This window comes from Bos indicus x Bos taurus, chromosome 24 (genome assembly GCF_003369695.1).
Source record: "Bos indicus x Bos taurus breed Angus x Brahman F1 hybrid chromosome 24, Bos_hybrid_MaternalHap_v2.0, whole genome shotgun sequence".
NCBI classification, from domain to species: domain Eukaryota; kingdom Metazoa; phylum Chordata; class Mammalia; order Artiodactyla; family Bovidae; genus Bos; species Bos indicus x Bos taurus.
This window is the reverse complement of record NC_040099.1, coordinates 20,794,746-20,820,533: the sequence shown is the minus strand read 5'-3', so window position 1 is coordinate 20,820,533 and position 25,788 is coordinate 20,794,746. Positions and strand designations below refer to the sequence as shown.

At 45.7% G+C, this 25,788-nt stretch overlaps 1 protein-coding gene across 10 annotated transcripts in view; it reads left to right on the top strand.

Annotated features, from left to right (window-relative positions):
- Nucleotides 1-25,788, top strand: part of FHOD3 (formin homology 2 domain containing 3) — a 521,961-nt gene that overhangs the window by 234,742 nt on the left and 261,431 nt on the right. For all 10 annotated transcript variants that reach the window (XM_027526407.1, XM_027526417.1, XM_027526409.1 and 7 more), the window contains exon 5: nucleotides 3,396-3,501. In XM_027526407.1, coding sequence (XP_027382208.1) covers nucleotides 3,396-3,501 — 106 coding nt within the window. The remainder of the gene's footprint in view (nucleotides 1-3,395; nucleotides 3,502-25,788) is intronic.

Below are 25,788 nucleotides of genomic sequence, written 5' to 3'. Positions count from 1 at the left end.
GCTGACACAGTGGAAAAGAGATACAACCAGCTATTACGTACCTCCTCGTGGAAACTCACACTGCCATTGAGGATGCAGTCATACCAACAGATTCAACCCTGCATGTGTCTGACCCTGCCTCTCTATGTGGTAACTAATTTACAAATTATCTAAGACAGAAGCACGTGTTAAACCACACCACAAGTAATCAACACAACCCAGAATACAGTCTACTCTGTAGGACAAATGATATAGCTTCTTCAACACACAGATTTCAAGGGAAAAAAAGAGATGATTTAAAAGACATTTTAAAGTTGTATCAACTAATGGCCACATGTGGATCTTATTTCGATCCTTCTACAAAATGTAAAAAAACAACAACTGTAATTTTGAGACAGTTGAAATTGGTCATTGTCCAGTTGAAACTGGACATTTGATAATATTAAGAAATATTCATTTTTATGGTGAGTATTAATTTTTTATGGTGATTACATAATTTTAAAAAGAGTTCCTATACTCTGGAGGTACATATTAGAATATTTATGGATTAAATGATGTGACATCTGGGATTTGCTTCAAGTGAATATGGCAGCAGACAGGGTGGGGTGATAGATGGGACAGGATTGACGTGAATTGATTGGCACCTGGCTCCCTAAATTGTTCTCTCTTCTTTTGCATATTTCAAGTTTTCCATGGTGAAAAAGTTAAAAGATACATTGAGCACATGGCGATCTGGTTTTATACCCCCTCACATGCTTGTTCTGTAGTGCTATCTCTCTGAATTCTCAAGGCTACTGTTTCCACCTTTTACTCAGCAGAGCCATATTTTTGAACAGCCTTTGTTGGCATTATGTAGACAAGGATGAAGACATTTTCTCCCAGAAGTTTAATCTTTTGGAAGACCACAGACCTGTTTGGAAGACCACAGACCTGTCCGTCAAATAGCTCCATCCCACAGTGGTCTTGGGTGGATTTGACAGCCAGCAAGCTGTCTGCAGTTTAGATCACCTTCTTCCACACCAGTGTGTCTGCATCTCTCTCATCTTTTGGGTTTCCTTGATGTGTGGAGGTTCCTTTTGGAACTCCAGTGTAGAGGGTGTAAAAACACAACCATTGGTCATTTGGATTGAGTTGAATATTCCTTGATTAACAGGTGTCAAAAAAAATGATCACAGGTTAAAGTGTGGCTATTAATCTGAATTCAAGGATAATCTCTTATTAGTTCGTGTTAACATGTTGATTTCATTGGAGTCAGAAAGCAGTGTTTCAAAAATCATTTATTTATTAATGCCCATATATGTTAAGGTATGTGTTCAAAATCCTGCACATTGCCAATTTGGAAGACATTTTCTACATTTATTATCAGTATATTTTAATTTCCTAAGTGCCTTATCTACATATGTGCATCAATTTTAGTTAGGGTTCTGGATTATTTTTATAAACACTGCCCAGTGTCTTTTTCCAAGAGCCTTTGCTAGACAGTCAGCTCTCTGCTATATTAATATTAGTGATTAGCTTGAGTGGTTTCTTGAGAGCTTGTTCTCACTTTTTCACCATGAAGTCATGTGTGAATCTAGTTTTAGTTAAAGTAATAAACATTTGTTACATGCTTGGAAAAACTTTCTGACTAGACATGAGCTCATCTAAATGTTCGCTTTTCACATATGCTGATGGAAAAGAATATGGATGGAGGGAGAATTATTTTTATTTCCTTCATACATACGAGTGTAAAGTGATTTTCCAAAAATCATGATACTGTCCCATTTTCTCTTGCTTCCAAAGCCATGATTATCTTCAAGTCTGAGTTAACACAGCTGTCTTTCATTACCGTCGAGGCACGGCAGTGTTCACCCCTCCCCCCAGTGCCCTCTGAATGTTAAGAGTGTGTTTTTGGTTCAAAGGGAGTATCTGCCTGGCCTACCACCTCCTCCCCCACCCCCACACCCCTTTGCTCAAGTCCTCCATCCATATAATTGGAAAATGCCATAAAATCAAAATGAGAGGCTGCTTTCAACATGGAGACAGGAGAATTATGCCAGTGTGTCTAAATTACTTTTTTCTTTTCTGGAGATAGACCGTGGTTGCTGACCGTTTCTATAATAATAACCTTTCATTATTCTATTAAACTTTCTACTACTTACATCACTGAGGTTTTTCATTTTTGTTCTGTTGTTATAATTGAAGATGAATGTATCCTAGCTGCATTTGAGACAAGGCAGGGTCCAATCAAGGAAATCTCCCAAAACAGTAGTGGAAAAGTTTGTCTCACAGGGCTCTATCGAACTTGGTACTCCAGGCAAGGGGCTGGCTGACCATAGTTAAGTCATCTTGGCCAAAGTTTTGCCATTCCTGAGTCTTCATCTGTGAAGGGAAGGCAGGATTAGATGAGTGATTCTTGAACTGTTGCCCTTTAGGATGGATTTCCTTGGGAATTTAATGTCAGAACCTGGACCCCACCCCAGAAATTCTGGTTAAACCCATCTGGGAGGGGGCTGTTTCCTGTTCCTTTTTAAAAGCGCCATCGATGATCCTAATGTGAGGGAGTCAGGGGTGAGAAGAAGACCCTGAGCGCCTCTGTAACCCCTGTAGAGCTTATTAAGCACCGGTTGCTGGGCCCCACAGTGGAGCTTCCTGTTCAGTAAGTCAGGGTGGAGCTGGGTACTTTGCATTTCTAACCAGTTTCCAGCTGACGCTCAGGTACCTGTGGCTCCGGAGATCTGTCTTTGAGAACCACCCTATTAGATGACTCCAGTGATTCCTTCCAGGTCCTGCCTTCTGTGATTAGACTGCAGGCTGACTGCAGTGGCTCTTTTGAGGGACAGTGTGGCTGCTCCAGACACACGGCGGATTCTGTATTCTGCCTCCTTGCTTGTTCTGTGAGCAGCACAACTTGGGAGGTGGAGAAACTGCTCCTTTACTTTCTCAGATGCTGTTTGCAAGACCCTTGTACCCTTCCTCAGGGACTGTCCTTTGAAACACACGAGTGGCTTTGAATCCTTCACACGATGGTCTGTACTGCAGGCCAGTGTTTCCTGTGTTGAAACCCAGCAGGCTTCATGTGGCCGGTCCCTGGGGACCTGTGGGGGCCTGGAGCCTGGTGATTTCTGAAGAATGAAAACCAGATCACTATAAATATTCCTGACAGTCAGGGGATTCATTTGCTTTATCTTTATTAGATTGCCCAGAAGGCAATAATTGGTCTTTGGCAAACAACGACGTGAAGACTGGTTGTAAAATTCCTCTGGCAACAGTTAAGATGCTTCATTTGAATAGAGCCGAACAATCTTCAGAGGTCAGTCTGGAGTCAGAGGCTTGTATGTAGTTTTCACTGTACAGCCGGGATGGACGATGGACCGGGACAGTATTTGAAGTTTCTCTCTCTCTCTCTCTTTTTTTCTTTCCCTGTTTCCTGCCAGGATGACAAGGATTTGGTGCATGAATTTGTAGTGGCTGAAGGTCTGACGTGTTTGATCAAGGTGGGAGCTGAGGCAGATCAGAACTATCAGAACTACATTCTGAGGGGTAAGTTACGCTGGGTAGGTGGCACCCAGCCCCTCCAAGAACTTCAATACTGAGAGCTTTTTAAAAAGACTTGGATTACCAGGTAAGGTGATGAAGACATCCTGTAGCAGAAGATGACTCCTTCATCAGGTTTTATCAGTTCTCGTAACTTAGAGACCAAGTTCATTTTACTGACTTTACGTGAAGTCTCTTCCTAGTCATTGAGAAAAGAGAGCATTCTGCACACTAGGTTCTTTATATTCTCTTTTACTTAGTGAGGAAAGGGACATACCATGTGTCTTGAAAAAGGCCTGCTTTGCAGCACAAAGCCCCCTAATACCAACAAGGCCAATTATTACCTGGGAAAAATACTGTCTACAACTTGGGTTATGCCCGGGAGTACCTGTAAGAAGCATGCATTCCTCATCAGGTCTGGGGTGGGCCCAGAATCTGCATTTTAAAGAAGGATGCTGAAAACTACCTCTGTAATCTCGTTTTTTTACAAAGTGGTGCATGTGTGGTATTTGAAGCACTGATTACTCTTCCAGTTCATAAAGTAAATGCTCTTTTCAGAGTTAAAGTATCTTTGTGTACCTTCATGTAAATAATTTTCTTTGCTTCCATAAAGTCTGTGAATAGGCAGGGTGGGCATTATTAGGTTGGATCATGTGACATAACTATTATCAACAGTATTAACTTAGCAGAGAAAAAATTTAATGTAGTTCAGTATTGTCTCCATTTTGCAATTGAAAAAGCTAACTCAAAGAGTTTGAGCACTTGCCTAAAAAATTCACTTCTTCTAGTGTGAAGTTGACCACGGGCCATATCCAGGCACTGGGGTGCATCATGGCTGATTGGGGTCCTGTTCCCCCTTCTGTACCTATGCCTGTAACTCCACAACTCTGTGCTCATATAAGCAAGAAAAAGACCTTCTTTTCTTTTCCCTGGATGAAGGCAAAATGCACAAAATGTGGCTTAATAGCAAATGTCCTTGGTTAGAGTTGAATGAAATGCGCACAGGGAAGTAGTCTCCTGCAGTTTCCTGTGTGTTTTAACCCCGAGAAGGTTTCTTATGTGCTGACTTGTGACCCAGCACCTGGAACTCTCTGGATCCTTTCCTGTTTCCTCTGTTTCTGGAGAGCCACTGCAACCAGGGCAGAAACAAAAGGGAAAACTGAGCACTCATTAAAAAAAATTTTTAACAATGTATTGTCATAAAAAAATTTTAAGGATGTATTGTCATGTCAGTGTTAATCATTTCTGTTCATTTTGATAAGTGCCAGGTGTGTGTGCGAGAGAGGCTTCCTCAGCCTCGGATTCTCTGCTCCATGTGTTTGTCAGGCTGGCGAGGCACCTCCTTCTGTCCACCTTCTATCTTTTCCTGGATGTGTGGAAGAGTCTCACTACAAGCTGTTGGTACAAATGCTTTATGGATGAATTTTATGATTTCTGGTCTCAATGTCATTAAATCATTTATATGGAAGCTTTTATGGTATGTGTAGACAAATTAACCATAGACTTTGTCCTGCAAATGCAGCAGTCCTTCTGTGTCTGAAAAGACGTGTAAAGGCCTTGATGCTCATCCTCATATTTCCATCTCCACTGGCCCAGCACCTGGAAGAGGGCATGGCACAGAAATAAGGAGCATTTCCTCTGGGTTATTTTCCAGGTTACTTATACCGTGGATGCTCGTAAGTTGAACCACATGGAAAGAAGTATACCTAAAATTGCCTAATTCTGAATACTGGGTCCAAATTGACAGTGTTTTTGTTGTTGTTGTTATGTTTAAAGTATACATCATTTTCACTTAAAAAGAAAGTCTTCCCCAGGGGATGATGGCATGAATACACAGACCTCCACATACCTCTATAGAACTAATAACCATCTACATGTCTATGCTTCTGACCCTTAACTAGGAGTGTATATATGCATTTTTATAGAGCCATCATCAGGATAAGCATCTTTGTTCACCTGCCTCCAAGGCTGGAGGGAGTGCGGTGGCGCTGCCTGCTGTCATCAGCCCCCTCTTATCAAGAAGGTAAAATTCTTGTCAGGAGCTCCTCCACAGACCTCCCATGGATTAGAACTGGGTTGCATGACCACCTATAGCTGCAAGAGAGGCTGGCACAGCGGGTGCTTGGCTTCCTGGACTCTAAGGGGAGTCAGGCAGCAAGAGAGAAGGGATTGGCTTTGTGTCTGCAGGTTGCTCGTGTCTGCCACATAGAGGGAGTGAGGAAGGAAAAACTCAGCCCAGCTGAGAAAGCCTTCTGATAAGCAGTCCAATGGTGGCCTGGTTGGAGATAGAGAGGCATCTGTCTGTCAATGAGGGCATCATGATATAGGGGCAGTGTAAGCTCAGTGACTGCACAAGGTCCCGAATGATGAATTGTGTCCATGGTTCTTGCAGGTAATCAAAGATGGTGTTGACCTGGAATACTTCAGCTGGGCTCTCCACCCAGTGTACACTTATCATTAAGCTTCTGGTGGCTTGTTAATCTATAGTATCCTCATCTGCACTAGAAAGACACCAAAAGCCATCATCCAATGCTTAGGAATCAGAACTCCCAGGCACAGCCAGGGGAGAGCCCTGCCAACTGCCTGCTACTTCTCTGTCCCTGCAGGAAATGCCACTGAGGTAGGACCCTCACATAACAGCACTGCCTAATCTGTGAGAAGACCCCATGTCTCCATTGCCACCACCGAGGTCTTGCCTTCTGATTTTGATTTTCCAGCAGTGTCTGTTTATTGGAGGCCAGAGAGCCACCATCTGTTACCTGGGAAACGAGGGAGTGCCCCCTCCCATTCAGGTTACTACAAGATGTCCTGCTTTCCATGCAGCCGAGGGGCCTTTGCACACCTGCCCCACTTCCACTGAGTCTCAGAGAACTTGGGGTAAGCAGGGCGCTGGGTGCACATGTTAGCATGTCTGGACGTATCTGACTGAAGCCCGTGCCAAGAAAGTGTGCTTCTGAGGAATGTAAAGGACAGATTTCTTAGGCTGTGACTTTTGTGCTTTGATACAAGGAAGCTATCATTTTCCCCAGCCCACGTGTTGAGTCACCCCTTCCTGACCTTGAAGATGTGGGCTTTTCTAGGTTGTCATCGACTGCCAGCAGCCACCAGACATTTGCAATCAAGGACAGCTTTTGAATTGCCTCTTTGTCCAACCTCATTTTAGCCAAATTACCTTGGGTGAAGGATGATGAAGCCAGATGCACATCAAGAGAGAGAAACTGGGAAGAGGTTTCCAGTTTGGTCATTCACCATCCCCTGGGGAGAACAAATGCTGCCCTGGGCCCCTCGGGAGAAGCATGGCAGAGGGCGAGGGCCGGCACCTCTACTGTGGTGTCCACAGAAGGCGGGGTGAGCAGGATTAGGGCTTGCATTGTGTCGGTGGGCCCTGGGGTTCAGGGGCCATGAGGACAGAAGTGTCAGGGCGTGGAGTGTCAGTGGCAGGCGGTTGTGGGTGTGGACTTGAGCTGCTGGAGAAGGGGACTGACTGACCTCTAACCAGAGCCTCCAAACCGAGCCCAGACGTCATTTGGAAACGCTCACAAGCCTTAAGGTAGACCAGTTGTCCCGGTGCTGTGGGGGAACGTGCCCTTCACAAAATTTCCTCAGGAGCCCTGGTCTGTGTGACTGTGTATAAGGCCCCCAGATCCAAAGGAAACAGGAGTGTTTGGAGAACCCAGTCCTTTTCACACCTGCTTTTAGGACTCTTTTAATTCATCTTTATTTTTGCACTCAATCCTCTGTCAGCTTTTTTTTTTTTTTAAGGCCCAAGTATCTGTTGCCCTGTGTTAAGGGTGTATCTGCTAAGAGGTAAAGACAGGTTTTAAGTTACGGTGTAGCCTTGTACTCTCCATAAATGTGAGCCAGCTGCTGGGAAGAGGTCTTAAAGGCACAACATGCAGAAATAATATTTATCTGACTTACTATTCTTGAATGGTTATACCTAGTGATCTACAGGGTGTGTGTGTATGTGTGTGTGTGTGAGAGAGAGAGAGAGAGATTGCCCGTATTTAATATATATCTACTAAAGAATTTTTAATCTCACAATTATTCTTATTGAAGTAAGACCTTGAGAGCTACATTCCTGGGAACTTAAACTTTCTGTGCACATGCTGAGCATTCACAATAGGCCATGTCAGGCCCTGGGATGTACTGATAAAACCAAGCCAGGTCCTGGAGAAGCTCCCTGGAGGTGCTGCCTGTGACCCGCTTTACAGGTTATATTGCAAGCAGCAGCAGCAGCAGCAGCAGCAGTCTTACATATTTAGAAATTGCATAGAGGTGATCTGCTTTGGTGAGGAAAGAGAAAGAGATATGTAGGATCAGTAAGACCAGCTGCCTTTTCTGGCTGTCCCTCAAAAGAAGCTGCCTCTTACAGGCTAGTTTTAAGTGGAGAAATTTGATCATTTTGCCTAAAGCAAAATACCCATTAATTCTAAAATATTCTAGTTCTAAATTCTAATGACTAAAATACCTAGTCTTTATCAGAGCTGGTTAAGATCTTAGAACTCTTTTAGCTCAGGCTTTGCATTTTAGGAGGAAACTGCAGATAGACTGTGTTTGCTCCTAAATTTAAAAAAAAAGAAATTGAAGTATAATTGCTTTACAATATTGTGTTAGTTTCTGCTGTACAACACAGTGAATCAGCTACATTTGTTTAAATGTTTTAATGGTTGTTGAAATTTAAAAATTGAGAGATTTGACATTAAAAAAAAAAAAATCCAGATTTCTGGTATCTTTGGAAAAACGGAACCAGAGAATTTCAGTGCCTTGCCAGATATCACTTAACTAATGTGGGGAAATGCCTTGTGTATTAGGGGGTCTCTTAATGAGGATCAGGACTTGTGGTCAGATAGCTCTGGTCGGGATCTATATCACCAGGAACCAGGCAGGAGTACAAAAGGACCAAATGGTAACCAAATGATGAAACCAACATTCTCCATCCCAGGAAAACTTAAACGTTTATCTTGTGACATTTCAAAGCCAAGGAGGAGAGTGGAGGTTGGGTTCAAACTAGATGAGGGAGGGAAGCGAGGGGCCCAAACTGGCACCAGGGGGAGAGATGAGAACGGAAGGCGGGAGCTGCTTACTTCCTGAGCCAAAGTCCATTCCTTGGCTGCCGTGTTTTCTGTCCTCCACTCAGAGGATGCTCCTCCGCCCCTTACCCTAGTCCTGAGGTGCACCCAACTGTCCGGGAGGAAACGTCCTCTTTCTTACCTCTTGCTGAGTCAGGACGTCAGGGATTAATCATGGCAGCCACATGGCTAGTTGTGTGGATGACCCAGTAGCACGTGTTGTGGTGGTGTTTGTCACAGCCCCTGCAGAGAGGGGAGTTGAAACCAGGGTCACAGACAGAATCCTCCTTCATTTGATGTTTCTCCTCTTATTCACTCAGTGTGATGGGGGCTGTTTCCAGTAGGAAGTCATGCTGGCCATCACAAATTAGCAGCCCAAGGGGCCAAATTGACCCTGCAGAGATGAGAGTGTCAGAGCATCAAGGTCAGTGGAATAAAGGTGGCCTGAGATGGCACAGCTGACAAGAAAACCTGGTAAACACTGATATGTAGATTTAAAAAAAAAAAACGGAAATAGAGTTTTAAATTTTTTTTATCATGTAGTTTGTGAAGACACAATTGTCTGAAAAGCAAACAGCATAAAAAGGAAAAATGTAAAAAATCACCCATCATCCCGTAAAACGAAGACCGTTTTCTACCCACCCGTGTACATGCTTGTCTTGTACATGCCTTTTACGAAAACAAAGTGTCCTGTCCAGATGTTGTCAGCCACGACCCTAGGAAGGGAACAGTGGACCTTGGTGGCTGGCTTTGTGACATCTCCTAGTGTGCTCAGTCACTCAGTCGTGTCTCTTTGCGACCCCATGGACTGTAGCCCACCAGGCTCCTCTGTCTGTGGAATTCTCCAGGCAAGAATACTGGAGTGGGTTGCCATTTCCTACTCCAGACATCTCCTAGTCCTTGGCACTATTCTTTAACTTCTTTAAACTGCTTCTCCCTCACCTAAAGAGATAATACCTTCTTTACAGGAATGGTGTGAAGCTTAAAGAGCTCAATGTTGTTGTTTAGTCGCGAAGTTGTATTTGACTCTTGCATCCCCATGGACTGTAGTCTGCCAGGCTCCTCTGTCCATAGGATTTCCCAGGCAAGAATGCTGTAGTGAGTCACCATTTCTTACTCCAAAGGGTGTTCCCTACCCAGGGATTGAACTCATGTCTCCTGTACTGGCAGGTGGATTCTTTACCACTGAGCCACCAGGGAATCCTAAAGAGCTCATAGAAAGATCTAAATAAAGGCGTGAATTCTAGGTATGACAGTTATTATCAGTAGTAATGTTGTTAATGCAGTAGTCATCTGTTATGGGCTGAATTATGTACCTCTCAAATTCATGTTGAAGTCATACCCCTCAATACCTCAGAATGTGACTGTATGTGAAGACAGGTGGTTAAGTTAAAATGAGATCATTTAACTGGGCCCTGATCCAATATGACTGCTATCCTTAGAAGAAAAAGAGATTAATCACAGACCTGTTGAGGGGAAATGATGTGAAGACAGAGGGAGAAGAGAGTCAAGGAGAGAGACCTCAAGAGAAACCAACTCTGCAGACATTCTGAGCTTGGATGCTCATCTCCAAACTGTGAGAAGTAAATATCTGTTGCTCAAAGCCCAGAGCCTGTGGTATTTGTCACAGCAGCTCAAGTGACTGATACACTGTCTTTGCAAAAGAGACTCTGGGAGTTACTGGGTAGTACCTAGGGTGAAAGTCCTGGGGATAGAGTTGTTGGGTTCAGAGGATGTACATTTCCATCTTGTTTTTGGTTGAATAATTGCCTCCGAAGTGGATGTGTGAATTTACGCTTCCATCCGTGGTCTCCACTTCTCCTTTACCCCAGGCTGGGAGTGAGCATTCTTTGTAATCTTTGTCATTCCTGGTGATTGCGTGCGTGCACACTAAGTCCCTTCAGTCGTGTCCAACTCTTTGTGACCCTATGAACTGTAGCCTACCAGGCTCCTCTGTCCATGGGATTCTTTAGGGAAGAATATTGGAGCAGGTTACCATGCCCTCCTCTAGGGGAATCTTCCCAACCCTGGGATCAAAACTGCGTCTCTTGTGTTGGCAGGTGGGTTCTTTACCACTAGCGCCACCTGGGAAGCCTGTCATTGTGTAGAAGTGTCATTCCTGATGACTGGGGCGCCCTTACTACTATGGACCAATTTTATAGTCATTTTAATAAAGTAGTTTGTAGTTTTTGGTTGTCATTGTGTGAAATTTGTCCATAAATTTAGGAAGAATTGATATCCTTATTTAAAAATTCAGAACTATTGCCTAGATGCTCTTTCATGGCCCGGGACAAATCCTTTGCAAGAATATTTTCTCCATCTAACTCTTGTGTGCCATGTCCCTTTCCTTCTCATTTGTTACAGAGCTTTCTGCGTATCTCCCCAGGTGTTTTTGTATTTGTTTTTTCTTGTTTATTCATTTTTGAATTGGGTCTGGTATTGACCACATGAAAGGAAGAGAGGATTCTCTTGGGTCTTTTTCCTGTTTATTTTGTAAACTTGGCTTGGGAGTGTCATCTAAGAAAGATCTGTCTTGCCCTCCTTGGAGGTGTTTTGCTTCAGTTGGGGAACACTGTGTCTTGGGGCCTGGATTCCTCAGTTGTGGCAACTGCTTGGCTAAGACTGGCTCATGAATGAGGTACCTCTTCCCGAGGGAGTGTTAGCTTCCTCCTCTTGCGTCTTTGCACGTTGGAAACTCTCCCTTTGAGGACTTAGATGAGCATCATGCTGGCTGGAGACTTGGTCTGTCAGTTCTGGGTGCTCACAGCTGTGATATGTGGGCTGGGCATGGCTGGAGAAGCCGGGCCACTCATACCTGCAGGATGTGGCCTCCACATTTTGTTTGTTTATTCTCATTTGCTTTCCTGCTGTAGTTTTTGAAACCTCTGCTTTTGGTGTCTTGGTGCCCTGGTGTATCTCACCTTGGCCTGACATTTCTGTTCACATGCTTGGCATGCTGTTGGGAACATGGCCTCCGGGTTGAACCAGTCACAGACCTGCCCTGGGCTTTGGTCAGGCCAGGAAAGCCATGGCCTGCCCTCCTTGGGGGAGGGAGGCTGAGTCGCTCTTGCTGCTGCTATTGGTTTGTGGTGACAGAAGGGTTGCCCTTGCGTGCTCTGAGTGTCCCTTCTGTGGCGTCTCTTGCCACCCCTTCCATCCCCACCCTGCATCAGGCCTTCTCATCCCTCTTAAAAAAAAAACTGGGTCAGAGAATATCAAGAGCTGCACTTATGTCTTTCCTCTTCTAGCCTGTCCAGGCACAGGGGCCAAAAGTGGATTCATGCTGAGGCCCTTTGGGTCATTCCCGTGGCCCATGTGATCATGCAATATTGTGGACGTGTACAGCTTTTCTCCATGACTTTCTCCTAGGAGAAGGAGCTGGTTGCTGGAATCGCCACTCCCCACAGGCCTGCCGCAGTCTCTGGTGTATTTAGATGGAGTTCTCAGGGGCTGTAGTGTGTGGTGCGCTACCCCGAGTCTCGGGGCTCATGGAACCTCTTCTCTACTTGGGTTTCTCATTGGTTATTTGGGTCGATTGAAAGGAAGGGTGCTTGGAGGCTTCTCATTGTGCTGCCCTTTTCCTGGAAGTGTGAACTCATCAGAATCATCATCGCTTGTGCTCTGTGTCCGGCCAGACCCTTAGTCTGCAGTGCTGCATGCAGGAACATGGTGGGTCGAGTGGGTGAGGGAGCGAGGGAAGGCCAGAGCCAGGTCCTGACCTTTGATGGGACACAGTGCCCTGTGTTTTTCCTCTGGGTTCTCAGGTGAGAGAGGCAGGTCCTGGGGTGGATCGCAGGTAAGACAGGCAACTCGCATGACCTGAGCCCTTCACCACCTTGGGCAGCAAGCAGGATGTTTACCTTCAATATCCAGTTCTAAGTGGGCACTTCTAACTTTAAACACCATCTTGGTTTTCCCCTTCACCCTCTTACAAGGTATTTTTTTCCTTATAGTTAGACAGTGCTTGTCTCTTGGTTAACTTTACCTTAGAATGGATAAAGCTTTTCTTTCAAGTTTTAGTTTTTCTGAAGTAAAAACCAGTGATTAATTCTGTTGAATGTAGCAAGAATTAAGTAGTAATAGAAACACTCCATAAGATAGTCTTTATAAAGTAATGCACGACTAGGTCTACCTGGCCAACATTATCCCAAACCTGGAGCATTGTTAGGTCAAATCATGTGAAACTGCTGATCTGTGACCATTTTTACCAGAGACATGGCATAGCTGATTGGTTTAACGTAATATTATCATAATTCATTCCTAGACTGATAAGATGTTATTTACAATTCACCTTGGCTTACCTGGTGGATTACCTGGGCTTACCTGGTGGCTCAGACAGTAAAGAGTATGCCTGCAATGCAGGAGACCCAGGTTCGATCCCTGAGTTGGGAAGATCCCCTGGAGAAGGAAATGGCAACTCACTCCAGCATTCTTGCTTGGAGAATCCCATGGACAGAGGAGCCTGGCGGGCTACAGTCCATGGGGTTGCAAAGAGTCGGATACGACATGACTGAGAGACTTCACTCGTTTTGCATTTTATATAGAATACAAGCCCTCTGGAAATTCAGGCCAGTTTATAGACCAAAAAGAAAGAAAGAAAGAAAGAAAAACCATTCTCCCCCTAAAAAAGAAACTCTTGCTATTTTGTGCAGTCATGCCTCAGAGTACTTCAACCCCTCACAGTCTCAGCCAAAGAGATTTCTCCAGAATTTCCATCTCCATTAGCAGCCCCCATCTTCTTCTTTTATCTGAGATGAGAAGGAAGAAAGTAAAACAGAGTTATTTGGCCTTTCCTATGTGTGGAATTTTCCGCAACTAAATCTCGTTGCTCTGTGTTCATCAGGAATTTTTCCACTTTATTTACACCAAAGATGTGTCTCCTCGCTCCGTCCTTCTCTCCTTTCAGTGGAGTTTTCCAGAGGAACTGCTGACAGAGTGTACTTTGAATCACAATTGTTATTTCCTTGGCTATAACCTTATCTTTTACATAGTCCTTATAGGGCTTCTACTTACAAATCCAGGCTTATGGTAAAACAGAATGTCTTAAGCAAATTTTAAACCTAGCCTCAAACATGGATTAAAGTTATTTTCCTGGCTGGATTTACTGGGGAAATATCAGTTTCTGTGTTCATAGATTCTTGCCTTTTAGAGTTTTGAGGGCTCTTGGTAGATTGAGCCAGTACCCTACAGGACACCACTCTGTCCTTGCACTGACTTCCCTTGCCATTCAGATTCCCAAGGTCCCCAGCCTGGTCCCTCTGCAGAGCCTCAGACCTGCAAAGCCAGCAGTGCCCTGGGTGTCCCACACGTGCCACGTCCAAACCCCAGCCCAACAGCTTCACCCCCCAGGCCAGCACTCCCATGGCTCTGTTCAGAGTATGGATGAAGAGCACAGTTACCCATCATATTCTGGCACTACCTGGGGACCTCCCAGACCCCTCACTCTCAACCCCTTTCTGTCATCATCAACGACCAAATTTGGGCTTCCCTGGTGGTTTAAATGGTAAAGAATCTGCCTGCAATGCAGGAGACTCGGGTTTGATCCCTGAGTCAGGAAGATTTCTTGATGAAGGAAAAGGCAACCCACTCCAGTGTTCTTGCCTGGAGAATCTCATGGACAGAGGAGCCTGGCGGGCTACAGTCCATGGGGTCACAAAGAGTTGGAACACAACTGAGCAACTTAACACACAATCTTCACCCCCTTTCAAGTCTTTGCATCTCTTTTCATTCCCGGTATTAGTTTCTGAGATCAGACCATCATTTTTCCCTTCTGGATCTGCTCTCCCAACCCCATAACTAGCCTCTCTGTTTTCAACCCTGTCTCCTATAGTCCATTTTGCCCCCTGTTGCCTGGTTGACCTTCTGCAGTACCCAGCTGGTCTCCCTGGTTCTCCTCAGATGAAGGCCTGGCCCTCCCCTGTAGGTACCACCCACCTTGGGCCTGCCTTGGTGTCCCTGTTCAGCCCTCTCCCTGGCTTTAGCATCACCCCTCCTCACCTGGTTCACATCTTATCCTTTGCTACCTGCTCATTCTCAGGATGAGGCTCAGATACAGGCTCTCTTCTGCGGGAGACCTTCCCTTGCCTCTCTCATATGTTAGTGCTCTCTGCTTACCCTGGTCTTCACACTTACCTCACTGATAATAAATATTTGTTGAGCATAGACTCTGGGCCAGAGACCCCGGGCTAATCCCCTGCACCGTACTTGCTGCCTTTGTGTCAGTTTCCATCCTTGATGCCAGGCTCATTTTAGGAGCTCAGTGAAAGACAGATGGTAGAATATCGGCAGGGAAGAGAACTCATGACTCCTGAGGAAGCTGCTGGTTTGTACTAAGAACTTGGCAGAGTCTGGACTTGCTGACCTGAAGCCTTAGCTCACCATATCTTCTTGTTTGGAAATACTATAGCACTCAGTGATTGTTTTGGGTACTTAGAAAAAAGCTTAATTATTGATTTTTTCTTTTTGAAAAGCTTACTAGTTCAGTTCATCAATATATTGTATGTCTTACTCTTTTTTTAAAACTACTTTCTTTATTGAAGTATAGTTAATTTACAATGTGTTGATTTCAGGCATACAACAAAGTGGTTCAGTTATGTGTGTGTGTGTGTGTGTGTGTGTGTGTGTGCTTTTTCAGATTCAGTGTATATCTTGATTTTAAATTTGTCATGATTTCTGCGGATAAATGGTATGCTTTATAACTGGTTTTGGATCTCAGGGAGTTATTTACTTGCCACCAAAACAAATATGCTCCGAGTTCCTTTGTGTCTGGAACTCATCGACTTTGTGGTCCCAGCTCCAGCCTGCTGTTTGGTGTCGTGTAGATCTTCAACAGATATTTGATGGAAAGAAAATGAATAAATGAATGAGTGAAAGGGGATTCCCCAGAGTCATGGCACAGAGCTCTGTCTTGGTCTTATGCAGTATTTTCTGAGTGATTGTGGCTGATCATGGATGATCAGAAGACTGTAAAATGTGGGGACAGCCGTCACATGCTAACTGATGAAGTGCGATCTGGAGGGTTTTCATTTGGGTGGTTTCTGGTACCCTTGCCATATCAACCGCATCATCCCTTGCTTCCTTTCCTCTGCATCTTCTTTCTCCAGCTCCTTAAAGCTGGGCTCCGCCAAAACCACTCCTGTGCTAGGCTGGTCTGACTCATTTCTGGAGTCAGTTCCCATAGGCAGAGCAATGCTCTGTGGCCCCCGCCTCACACACTTGTCTCTGTCCCCAATGCCTCCTCGGCTACAGAGTTCCCTGAAACACCACAAGGGCACCTGATTGTCCAAGAATTAGAGCCTTACTCCTTTCTCTGCCAGGTAGCCCTGTCCCTGATGGAGCTTGAGCCTGCAAGGGTTTGAGGACGGAATAAGTTTACATAGTTTGATAAGTAAGGGGTTGCTTGTGGAGAAAGGGACAGAATTGTTTGTTGCTTTTAGAGGCAGATTAGGAGCAGTGAGTAGGAGTTACAGGAAAGTGGCTTTTGACTGAAGACGAGCTCCTAAAAGAGAGTTGGAAAGTGAGTTGGTTTCTCTTGCCAACGTAAACTGATCATTGGTGACTTTCTGGAGCATTCTGTTGAGGATTCGGAAGCCACATCCAGCATCAGCAGGAAAGCGAGCCATGATGGATTAGTAATGTCTGTCAATAGCCCAAGCGGTGGGAGTGAGAGCCGGAGGACCAAACATGTCATTTGCTTCTCCTGGGGAAATAGTAGGCATTTTCAGAATGTTTACTGAGCTGATGTCAGACAGGTGTGTGGGGCAACTGGCCTTCCAACCACAGAACAGACTACTTTGCCATGGGAAAGTTCCAACAGAGCCTGGGGTTGAGAACCTACTACGGCCACTAGGATTGGGGTAAGGTGCTACTGGGTGACCTTGTAAATTCCTCCCAGCTCTGAGGTTCTGTGATTCTTAGGGTGCTACTGGGTGACCTTGTAGATTCCTCCCAGCTCTGAGGTTCCGTGATTCTAAGTAAAAGAGAAAAAGCAGAAGGGATGAATGCAGAGCCATTTGATTCTGCCTCTTTTATGTGTTCTGTATTAGTCGTCATAGGATTCCCAGGCTACCACTGAGCCTGTATTGTCCTTTTTCAGAAAGTTTCAAAGAAGCCCATCTGGTTACATGGCATGGAGTCCAGCCAAGTCATGGAAAAGATAAACTGCACTTAGCCATTTTGGGGTCAGTGTTCATAATGATCTGCAAGAGTCTGAAGGGTTATTAGTGAGTTTATATGCAGTTCATCTGTTCATGGTGAGGTCAGGAGCACAGGGGCCAGTGGGCGCTTGTTCTTTCTCCAGAGCCTTAGTACTGGGGGCACAGAGGGCTCACAGCAACACTGTGGGTTTGGACTCATTGCTCAAACAAGGCAGGATGGAGAAGAGGGTTGGGAGCTATGAAAAGAGGCCCACAGACACGGCTGCTTTCTGGGCTTTCTTCTTGCCTTCCCTGCTGTCTCTCCACACCAGCATCCCCCTGATCCAAATAGTTTCTCTCCCTCTCTGCCCCTTGCTGCCTTACACCGTTCTTTCCAGATCCTCTTCCTATCTTTCCCACCTCCTCTAGGTCTTAATTGGAGGGCTGCGAAAAGGCTGATCTCCCCCGATTCTAGATTTCACTGTTCTTTGTCAGTTTATGACTCTAGTTGGTCTGTGGTTGCAGGCCTCAGTAAGTGAAGATGGGCTGGTCCATTCATTCATCAGTGAGTGTGGCCTGGCGGCCTTACCTGAGCCAGTCACTTCGGGGTCTGAATATGGACAAACAGAGAACAATACAAATAAGCACTGTAATTTGTCCTGTATTAAGTTATGCGGTTAAGTTCAAGAATAAGCTGCGAAGGAAGAGTAATCTTAACTTTAGTAGGGAAAGCAATAGACATACTGTGGTCAAGGAGGAATCTGATATGGCCCAAACAATTCCATTCCCCTGGCTGACATCCTGTATCATCCTTTCTCCTTGAATGTGGACAAGATCTGCGATTATGATGAATGTGTAAGTATCACAGAACCACGATTAGGTTGCATTATGTGGTAAAGGAGAAAGGGTTTTACAGATGCAATTGTGGTCCCAAATCAGTTGAGTTCAAATTGGTTAAAAGGGAGGGGAGGGACACACTCTTCTGCTGACCTTGAGAAAGCGAGTTGCCTTGAGTTCTCTAGCCGCGATGAAGCTGGTGCTGCCAACAACCACAGAAGCTTGGCAGGGGCTCCCCAGCCTCAGAGGGGACCACAACCCCAGCTGTCACCTTGATTGCAGCTTTGAGACACCCTGAGCAGAGGACCCCATTAAGCTCCTCCTGGACTCCTGCCCCGTGGAAATGGTGAGATAATAAATATGTGTTGTTTTAGGCTAAGTTTGTGGTAGTTTGTTATATAGCAATAGAAGGCGAATACAATTAGCTATAAACAGTCTCCATACAAAGCCATCTGGATGAGCTGAAATTGGTATAAAATACTGAGTGACCTCACAGGAGGCAGAGATCTTGGGGGATGGTCAGTGGAGGGCTTCATGAAGACAGTGACTTTGTCTTTTCTCCTTGGGCCCTACAGTCAACCATGTGGCTGCCACCCATTCCGGCCGAGTTCCCTGGGGGGTCCCTGCTGCTGCTGGCGTCATCCTCTCTTGCCGTCTCCTGGGTCCCCTCACCCAGGCGGCGGTTGCTCCTCTGGACCTCTCGGATGTCAGTGGAGCCCATGCAATGACAGCTTTGTGCTGCACACAAATGAGCAAATAAAGGAGAAAGTGATCCAGAAGAAAGTTCAGTATTTCCAGTATGCTGGTGTCAGAAGAGGACGCGGTGATCTGAAAAAGACTGGGCTGAGTTTTTAGGAAGAAAAGGGAAGTTGATAAGCAGTGCCATGGGTCTTCTTGCCCATGAACTTGAGATGGGTGCAAGGCTCCGGGAACAAGGACTCTGGGGCAGGTCTGCAGAGATGGTTTTTGCTCGTCTTCCTCTGCCTCCTCCTGTTGACTCCTTCACATGTTCATGCATCCGGCACGTGCCCTGTGCAGGGAGCCGCAGTGGGAGGGGGAGAGCTCCAGCCGAGATCCCACACCGCAAGGGATTTGGCAGTGGCCTGAGGATAGGAACCATCAAGTGAGGATGGATATCCACAAAAACACTGTATTAAGTTGGGTTTTGGATGAGAATCCTGAAATCCTGTTTTTTCCTCTCAATTTTGCTTGTATCAACATTATGTTTCCAAAAGTGGTTGATGCATTTTAAGTACTTCAATCCTATAGCATCCATTTCAAAGATATAAGAAACTGTTTCTCAGTTATTCTTTGCTCAGTTGTTCAAGATGTTTGCTTTTTATATTTCAGCTTTTCTTTTTTAAAAAAGAATCAGCTTGATGTATCATGTTTCATGGGAATTTCATAAAAGATGAAATGTGGTTCTTGAATCAATTATTCATTCTCATGTAGGCAAAACACAGCATAGAGGTTTCTAGGCATTATCAGGCTTGGAAATAAAGGAAATATGTAATTTTATGGTTTTGTTTCTAAATTCCATCTGGATTACAAAATCCCTCTGATATCAGTTGAAGTCCTAATATGAATGGTGCTTGGAACCAAGCATGGCTGATCTTTTTGTAAATTACAGTTGAGATAGCAGGGACTTTCTAGATTTCCTAAGAAGCACAGCTCGTTCTCAGCCTGCCTGGACAAGCAGATGCTTCATGGAAGCTGCATCCGGGCACCTCGGCACTGAGGGTGGGAACAATGGGTGATGCTCCTTGGTGTCTGTGGATGGCTCCTGGGAGCGGGATCCCACCTGAGACTTTCTTGACTGTTCCCCCAGGGACCTGTGCCCAGTCAGAATTGAGCAAGCTGGTTGCTGTTGGACTCTTTACTCCAGGAGGCAGAACCATATTTTCATTTGACTCATCTGGTCTCAATTAGCTTTTCTGATGAGTCATGCAGTGAGAGACGAGTATAACTTCTCATAAAAGGGATTTCTCTAGAAGATGTAGCAGGTACCCTGTGAGTATTCCTCTCATCTGCCAAACCTTGAGAGACGGTCGGGGTGCAGCCTGTCTTGTAACTTGGTGGACGCCTTGAACAACAGCTGGTGCTTCTTTGCCCATAGTTTTTGGAGGCTTGATGGCCGTAGGACAACTGCAGGAGGTCATGCTTTGGGGCTGCTTCTCCCCATGCTGCCAACAGCAAGCGTGGTGAGCACACAAGAGCTTCCTGCGCCTGCCGTCTCTGTCAGCCTCCAGGTCTCCTGTCATCTGAGGGTGTCCCTGAAAGTCACCCTTATGAGCCTGTGGGCCAGCCACAGGGCCCGTTCCCTTGCTTGCTTGATGGCTGCAAAAGTGAAAAGGTAGATATTTATATTGCCAGGGGGCTAATGTGGCGTCCACTCTGGCTCTCTGTGGGGAGGTACCTGAGGCTGAGCTGCGTGCAAGTGTCTGAGTCTGCCATGTACCTGACCTCTTCCTTCTCCTCCTCAGCTTAAGCAGGGTGTCTCTTTCCTCTTTGTGACACCTTTCCCTTTCCCGTGATGCCTTCTTTGGGTCCTCCCTAAAGCCCCTCAGGATGCTCTCCCACCATACAGAATACTCATAACCATTTATCCTCTTGTCCTTCTCCCCGACTAGGCGAAGTCCTCCTTGTGGACCAGACATTCTTTTTTTGAACATTTTATTTCGTATCGGGGTGTAAATGGACTAACAATGTTGTGATAGTTTGAGGTGAACAGTGAAGGGACTCAGGCATACATATACATGTATCCATTCTCCCTTAAACCCTGCTCCTATCCATGCTGCCTCATAACAGAGCTCCATGTGCTATACAATAAGTCCTTGTTGGTTATCCATTTTAAATATAGCAGTGTGTACATGGCCTTCCCAAACTCCCTCACTGCCCCTTCCCCTCCAGCAAACATAAGATCATTTTCTAAGACTGTGTGTCTGCACCCTCTGTGTCCCTCTCTGAGCAAGCAGCTCAAAAAGGGCAAGGTACTTGCTTGTGGGTGTCTGTGTGTGCGTGCTCAGTCATGTCCAACTTTTTTGTGACCCCATGGACAGAGAAGCCTGGCAGGCTCCTCTGTTCATGGGATTTCCCAGGCAAGAATACTGGAATGGATTGCCATTTCCTCTTCCAGGGGATCTTCCCGACCTAGGAATCGAACCCACATGTCTTGCATCTCCTGCATTGCAGGTGGGTTCTTTACCAGTGAGCCACCTGGGAAGGTACTTGCTAGGCTTTTCAATAAAGGAGTCAACCAGTGACTGCTGTCCAGGGGGTCTCAGGGGGAGAACAAATCCGTGCAATGAAGGTAAGACGGAGAAGTCTTAGAATCAAAAGCTGGAAAAACAGAAAGAATCAAAAGACATGAATGTGATTATAGCCAAAGTTATGTCCATGCACACCTGGGCAGTTAGGTGGAACCTCGACATTCTTGACTTGTCCCATGGAGGCTGCCATGTTAGATGATGGGAACCTGAGAGAACGAGCCCTGTCCCGGGCATCCGGAATGCTTTGCTGAGAAGGGAGTGTTCTCTGTTTCTGATCAGAGCCCTGTGTTTCTCAAGAATGAAGTCTGCCTTTCCACTGTGTGCTCCTCTTTTCCCTGTGCAGAGGGCACAGCAGAGAGGAGTACAGGGCAGTTGCAAAGCAGTGCAGGCTCAGTTCGTGTAGAGCCTGTGTTACACACGCACTCAAGTCGTGTCAGACTCTGGGTTGACCGTATGGACCGTAGCCCGCCAGGCCCCCTCTGTCCATGGGATTTTCCAGGCAAGAATACTGGAGTGGGTTGCCATTTCCTCCTCCATCGTGGAGCCTGGGGCGCCTGCAAAACTCAGCCAAAGGCCGCTGGCTTTCTTTTTTAGCAGGACTTCTCAGGGTATTGAAAGAGCTCAGGGTATTGAAAGAGAACGTGGTTGATTTGTTGCACTCGGCCTGGAAGGTTTTGGGTGCTGAACAAGTTGACTTCATTGCATAGCTTCTTCTCTTTTGGAAACCTGAGCTTGTGCACATCACCTCGCCTGTTTCCAGCCCAGTTTCTGTGCCAGTGCATGTGCGGCATCATGTTCACCCTGCTTCTTGCACCCTCACGACGATGCTCATGGGTTGGTTCTGCACGTCACAGGTAGCTCCTCTTAACCTCCAGGGAGGATCTGACCTTCAGCAAATATCACCATCATTTGCTCTAAAGAGGGTGTCTGGAGACAGATTTCTTAGTTGCAGTTTTGTAAATAGACGTGGCCATGGGCAATACTCAGGCCAACTCTGGCTGTTGCTTCTGAATATCTTGTTGCTCGAAAGTTCCTGTGTGTGTTCTGGAAACGCGGCAGCATTCAAGGACAGGGGGGTTTAAATGCAAATTCCTTGTCAGACGGATAGAATTTGACATGCAATTTTGTCTGTTCTTTTTCTGTTTAGCTGGATGCTCCTATTATACAGTGAGGCAGTGGCCATATCTTTTTCCAATATTTTCATGGCTAAGATTTGGGAGTGGTTTACTTCAGCTGCTTTATATTTCCAGGGGGAGAGAGCCTTCACTGAGTAAATACTTTCAATCCATCTTAAGTTCTGATCTGTTTCTTTTTAGTACAAGAAACTAAAGAGATATAGGATTTTGGAAAATATGTTCATGTCACATGTATAAAAGAGGCAATAAGGCTGAGGCAGTCTAAAGCCTGAAAAGCCATGTAATTTGGAATGGAAGCCTATTGTCCAGCATTGGAAGTCAGGCATCTGTAAAGATTCCTGGCAGGGCTCTGTAGCAGCAGGCACTATGAGGTCTAGGCTGGATTCTGGGAGCATTGCCTTTGACCTCGAGAACCTCTGCTTCTTGAGGGACACCAGCTTCCCTGGGTGGGAGGTTTGGTCCCATGGTGTTGAGTGGCCTGCTGTGTCTGCACTTTTACAAAACCAGCAAAGGCAGGAAGGGAGAGGGTATGGCCAGTGGGGGAGAGGACAGATGGCTTGGGATCAGGAAGATGGAATATATTTAATATAAAAGAATATGCACTCATCTATTAATTACTTCTCTTATCAATCTTAAATATAATTAAGATTATTTTGAAATATATTAAGCAGATAAAGGCATAAGGGGTAATAAAAATGAACTTGTGCGCATCCATCACTCAGTTTAAGAAATGTCACCAGTCTGTGATGCAGCCTTTCCTGGCCACTGCATAAAATAGCACCACCTCCAACTTGCTCTTTCTTGCTTCATGCTTCTCTGCAGGGCACCGCACAGTCTGTCCTACAGCCTGTATTACTGGGAGGAGCTTTCTTTTCTCTGTCGCCCCTCCACAAGAGCGGGGGCTTCATCCATTTGGTCAATCAAGTGTCCCCCATGCCTAGACCAGCTTCAGCACAGAGTCTCATGCTGTGAGTGCTTGAAAGACGAGTAAACACATGATGTGAGACTCTTAACAAGCTGTGAACCTGCTCCTCTCCTGTCTGTTTCACTGCTGGGTCGTGGTCTGTTGTTGGAGTATATGGCCACTATATATCAACTTCTCAGTTGGTCCACAGTTAGGCGGTGCCCCATTTTCTGGAATTGTAATCAATGCTGAGAGAGATTGAAGGCCAAAGGAAAAGGAGGCGACAGAGGATGAGATGGTTGGATGGCATCACTGACTCAATGGACAAGGATCTGAACAAACTCTGCAAAATAGTGAGGAGAGGGAAGCTCGGAGTGCTGCAGTCCATGGGGTCGCAAGGAGTCGGACCCGACTTAGCGAGTGAACAACAACAATCAGTGCTACCCCACACATTCTCCTAGTGTTTCCTTGTGTGTAGGTGTGAGTTCCTCCAGGGTGTACATGAAGGCGTGGGAGTGCTGGGCCGAGGGGGCGTTCACGTTAATCTATAACGTGCAACGTGTTTTCATACAGCTGTGTGAACCGCTGTGAAGGAACTCAGGCATCTGACATCCATGCTGTTGCTGCTCGGGTTTGTCGTGAGTTTCGTCCTCCCTGAGGCCCCAGTGGGGAGAGACCATGTGGCTGCAGTGGCTGCCGAGCCTGGTTCTGGAGTCTTGGGGCTGGGAGGGACTTTTTCTTGGCTCCTTTCCCCTGTCCCCTGGGGCCTTGCCCCTGTCACGATGCTGCCGGGTTCAGTGTTCCAACCAGGGGCCGGTCTGCTTGGACGAGGGGTGTTAGAAGCTGCTGGGTCAGCCCTTCTCGTCGCACCATAGAGGAAATGTGGTCTGAAGGGTAGAGGTGACTTGGCCATGGCCTTGCTTCCCTGGTAGCTCAGCTGGTAAAGAATCCACCTGCAATGCAGGACCCTGGTTCAATTCCTTGGTCAGGAAGATCTGCTGGAGAAGGGATAGTCTATCCACTCCAGTTTTATTGGGCTTCTCTGCTGGCTTAGCTGGTAAAGAATCTGCCTGCAATGCAGGAGACCTGGGTTCTATTCCTGGGTTGGGAAGATCCCCTGGAGGAGGGAAAGGCTTCACACTCCAGTATTCCGGCCTGGAGAATTCCATGGACTGTGTAGTCCGTGGGGTCGCAAAGAGTCGGACACAACTGAGTGACTTTTACACTTCACACACTTCACACTTGGAGCTGCAGGTGATACAGACCGAGGTGCTTTCCAAAACGCTCACGATAGCTCCGATGAGGACGGGCACAAACAGCCTCTGTGTGCCTCCCTTGCACCTTCCACATCTGTGCCCCGGCCTCCGATAAGCGTGTGGCCCGGTGCACACAGCCGCCCCGTGGTGATGCTTTTCTCGTTGGTGACCTTGCTGTGACAGTCTGTCCCTTTGCTTTTCCTTTCAGCCAGGACTCTTGTTTCAGGGCTCACAGCCACTCTGGTTGTGGGGACCCTTCCCCCTGCTGTGTTCTCAGCAGCTAGCCCCCGCTCACAGCCACTCTGGTTGTGGGGACCCTTCCCCCCTGCTGTGTTCTCAGCAGCTAGCCCCCGCTCCTTCCTGGTCTCTGGAAAGCGCTTGTGTCATTGCGAGGGGCAGGGTGTCTCCAGGACACCTCCGGTTACATGAACTCCTTGGTTTAAAAGGAACCTCTTTGATATTTAAGAATTGGGCCTTCAAAAGCCAATATATGGCTCAATGGAACAGAATGGAGAGCCTAGACATAAACCCACACACCTATGTGTTATTGAGTTGTATGAGCTGCTTGTATGTTTTGGATATTAACCCCTTGTCAGTCACATCATTTGTAAATATTTTCTCCCATTCAGTAGGTTGCATTTTCATTTTGTTGATGATTTCCTCTGCTGTACAAAAGTTTTCAAGTTTGATTTTGTCTCGTTTGTTTATTTTTGCCCTTATTTCCATTGGTCTAGGAGACCAGTGTCGATTAACCTATGACAAAGGAGGCAAGGCTATATGATGGAGGAAAGACAGTCTTTTCACTAAATGTTGTGGGTAAAATTGGACAGACTACATGTAAATGAATAAAATTAGAATGTCCTCTAACATCACATACACAAACTCAAAATGGATTAAAAACCTAAATATAAGACCATATACTGTAAAACTTGTAGGGGAAAAAACAGGCAGAATACTTTTAAGCATAAATTGCAGAAATAATTTTTTATTCATATCCTAGACCAATGGAAGTAAAAGCGAGAGTAAATAAGTGGGATGACATAATTGAACTTGAAAGCTTTTGTACAGCAAAGGAAATCATCAACAAAGTGAAAATGCAATCCACTGAATGGGAGAAAATATTTGAAATGATATGACTGACAAGGGGTTAATATCCAAATACACAGTCAGCTCATACAACTCAGTAACAAAAAACAGCTCAATCAAAAAATGTGCAGAAGACCTAGACATTTCTTCAGAGAAGACATCCAGAGGGCCAGTAGGCACATGAAAAGATGCTCAAGATCACTAAGTATGAGAGAAATGCACATCAGAACCACAGTAAGGCATCACCTCGCTCTGATCAGAATGACCACCATCAAGAAGCCTGTAAGTAATAAGTGCTGAAGAGGGTGTGGAGGAAAGAGAAGCCTTGCACACTATTGGCGGGAATGTAAACTGGTGCAGCTACTATGAAAAACAGTATGGAATTTCCTTAAAAAAAAAAAAAAAAACTAGAAAATGGAACTACAGTATGATGCAGGAATTCCACTCCTGGGTATGTATCCAGACAAAACAATTAACTCTATTTCGAAAAGATACATACACACCATGTTCCAATAGCAGCACTATTTACAATAGCCAAGACATGGAAACAGCCCAGGTGCCCATCAACAGATGATTGGCTTAAGAAGATATAACATGC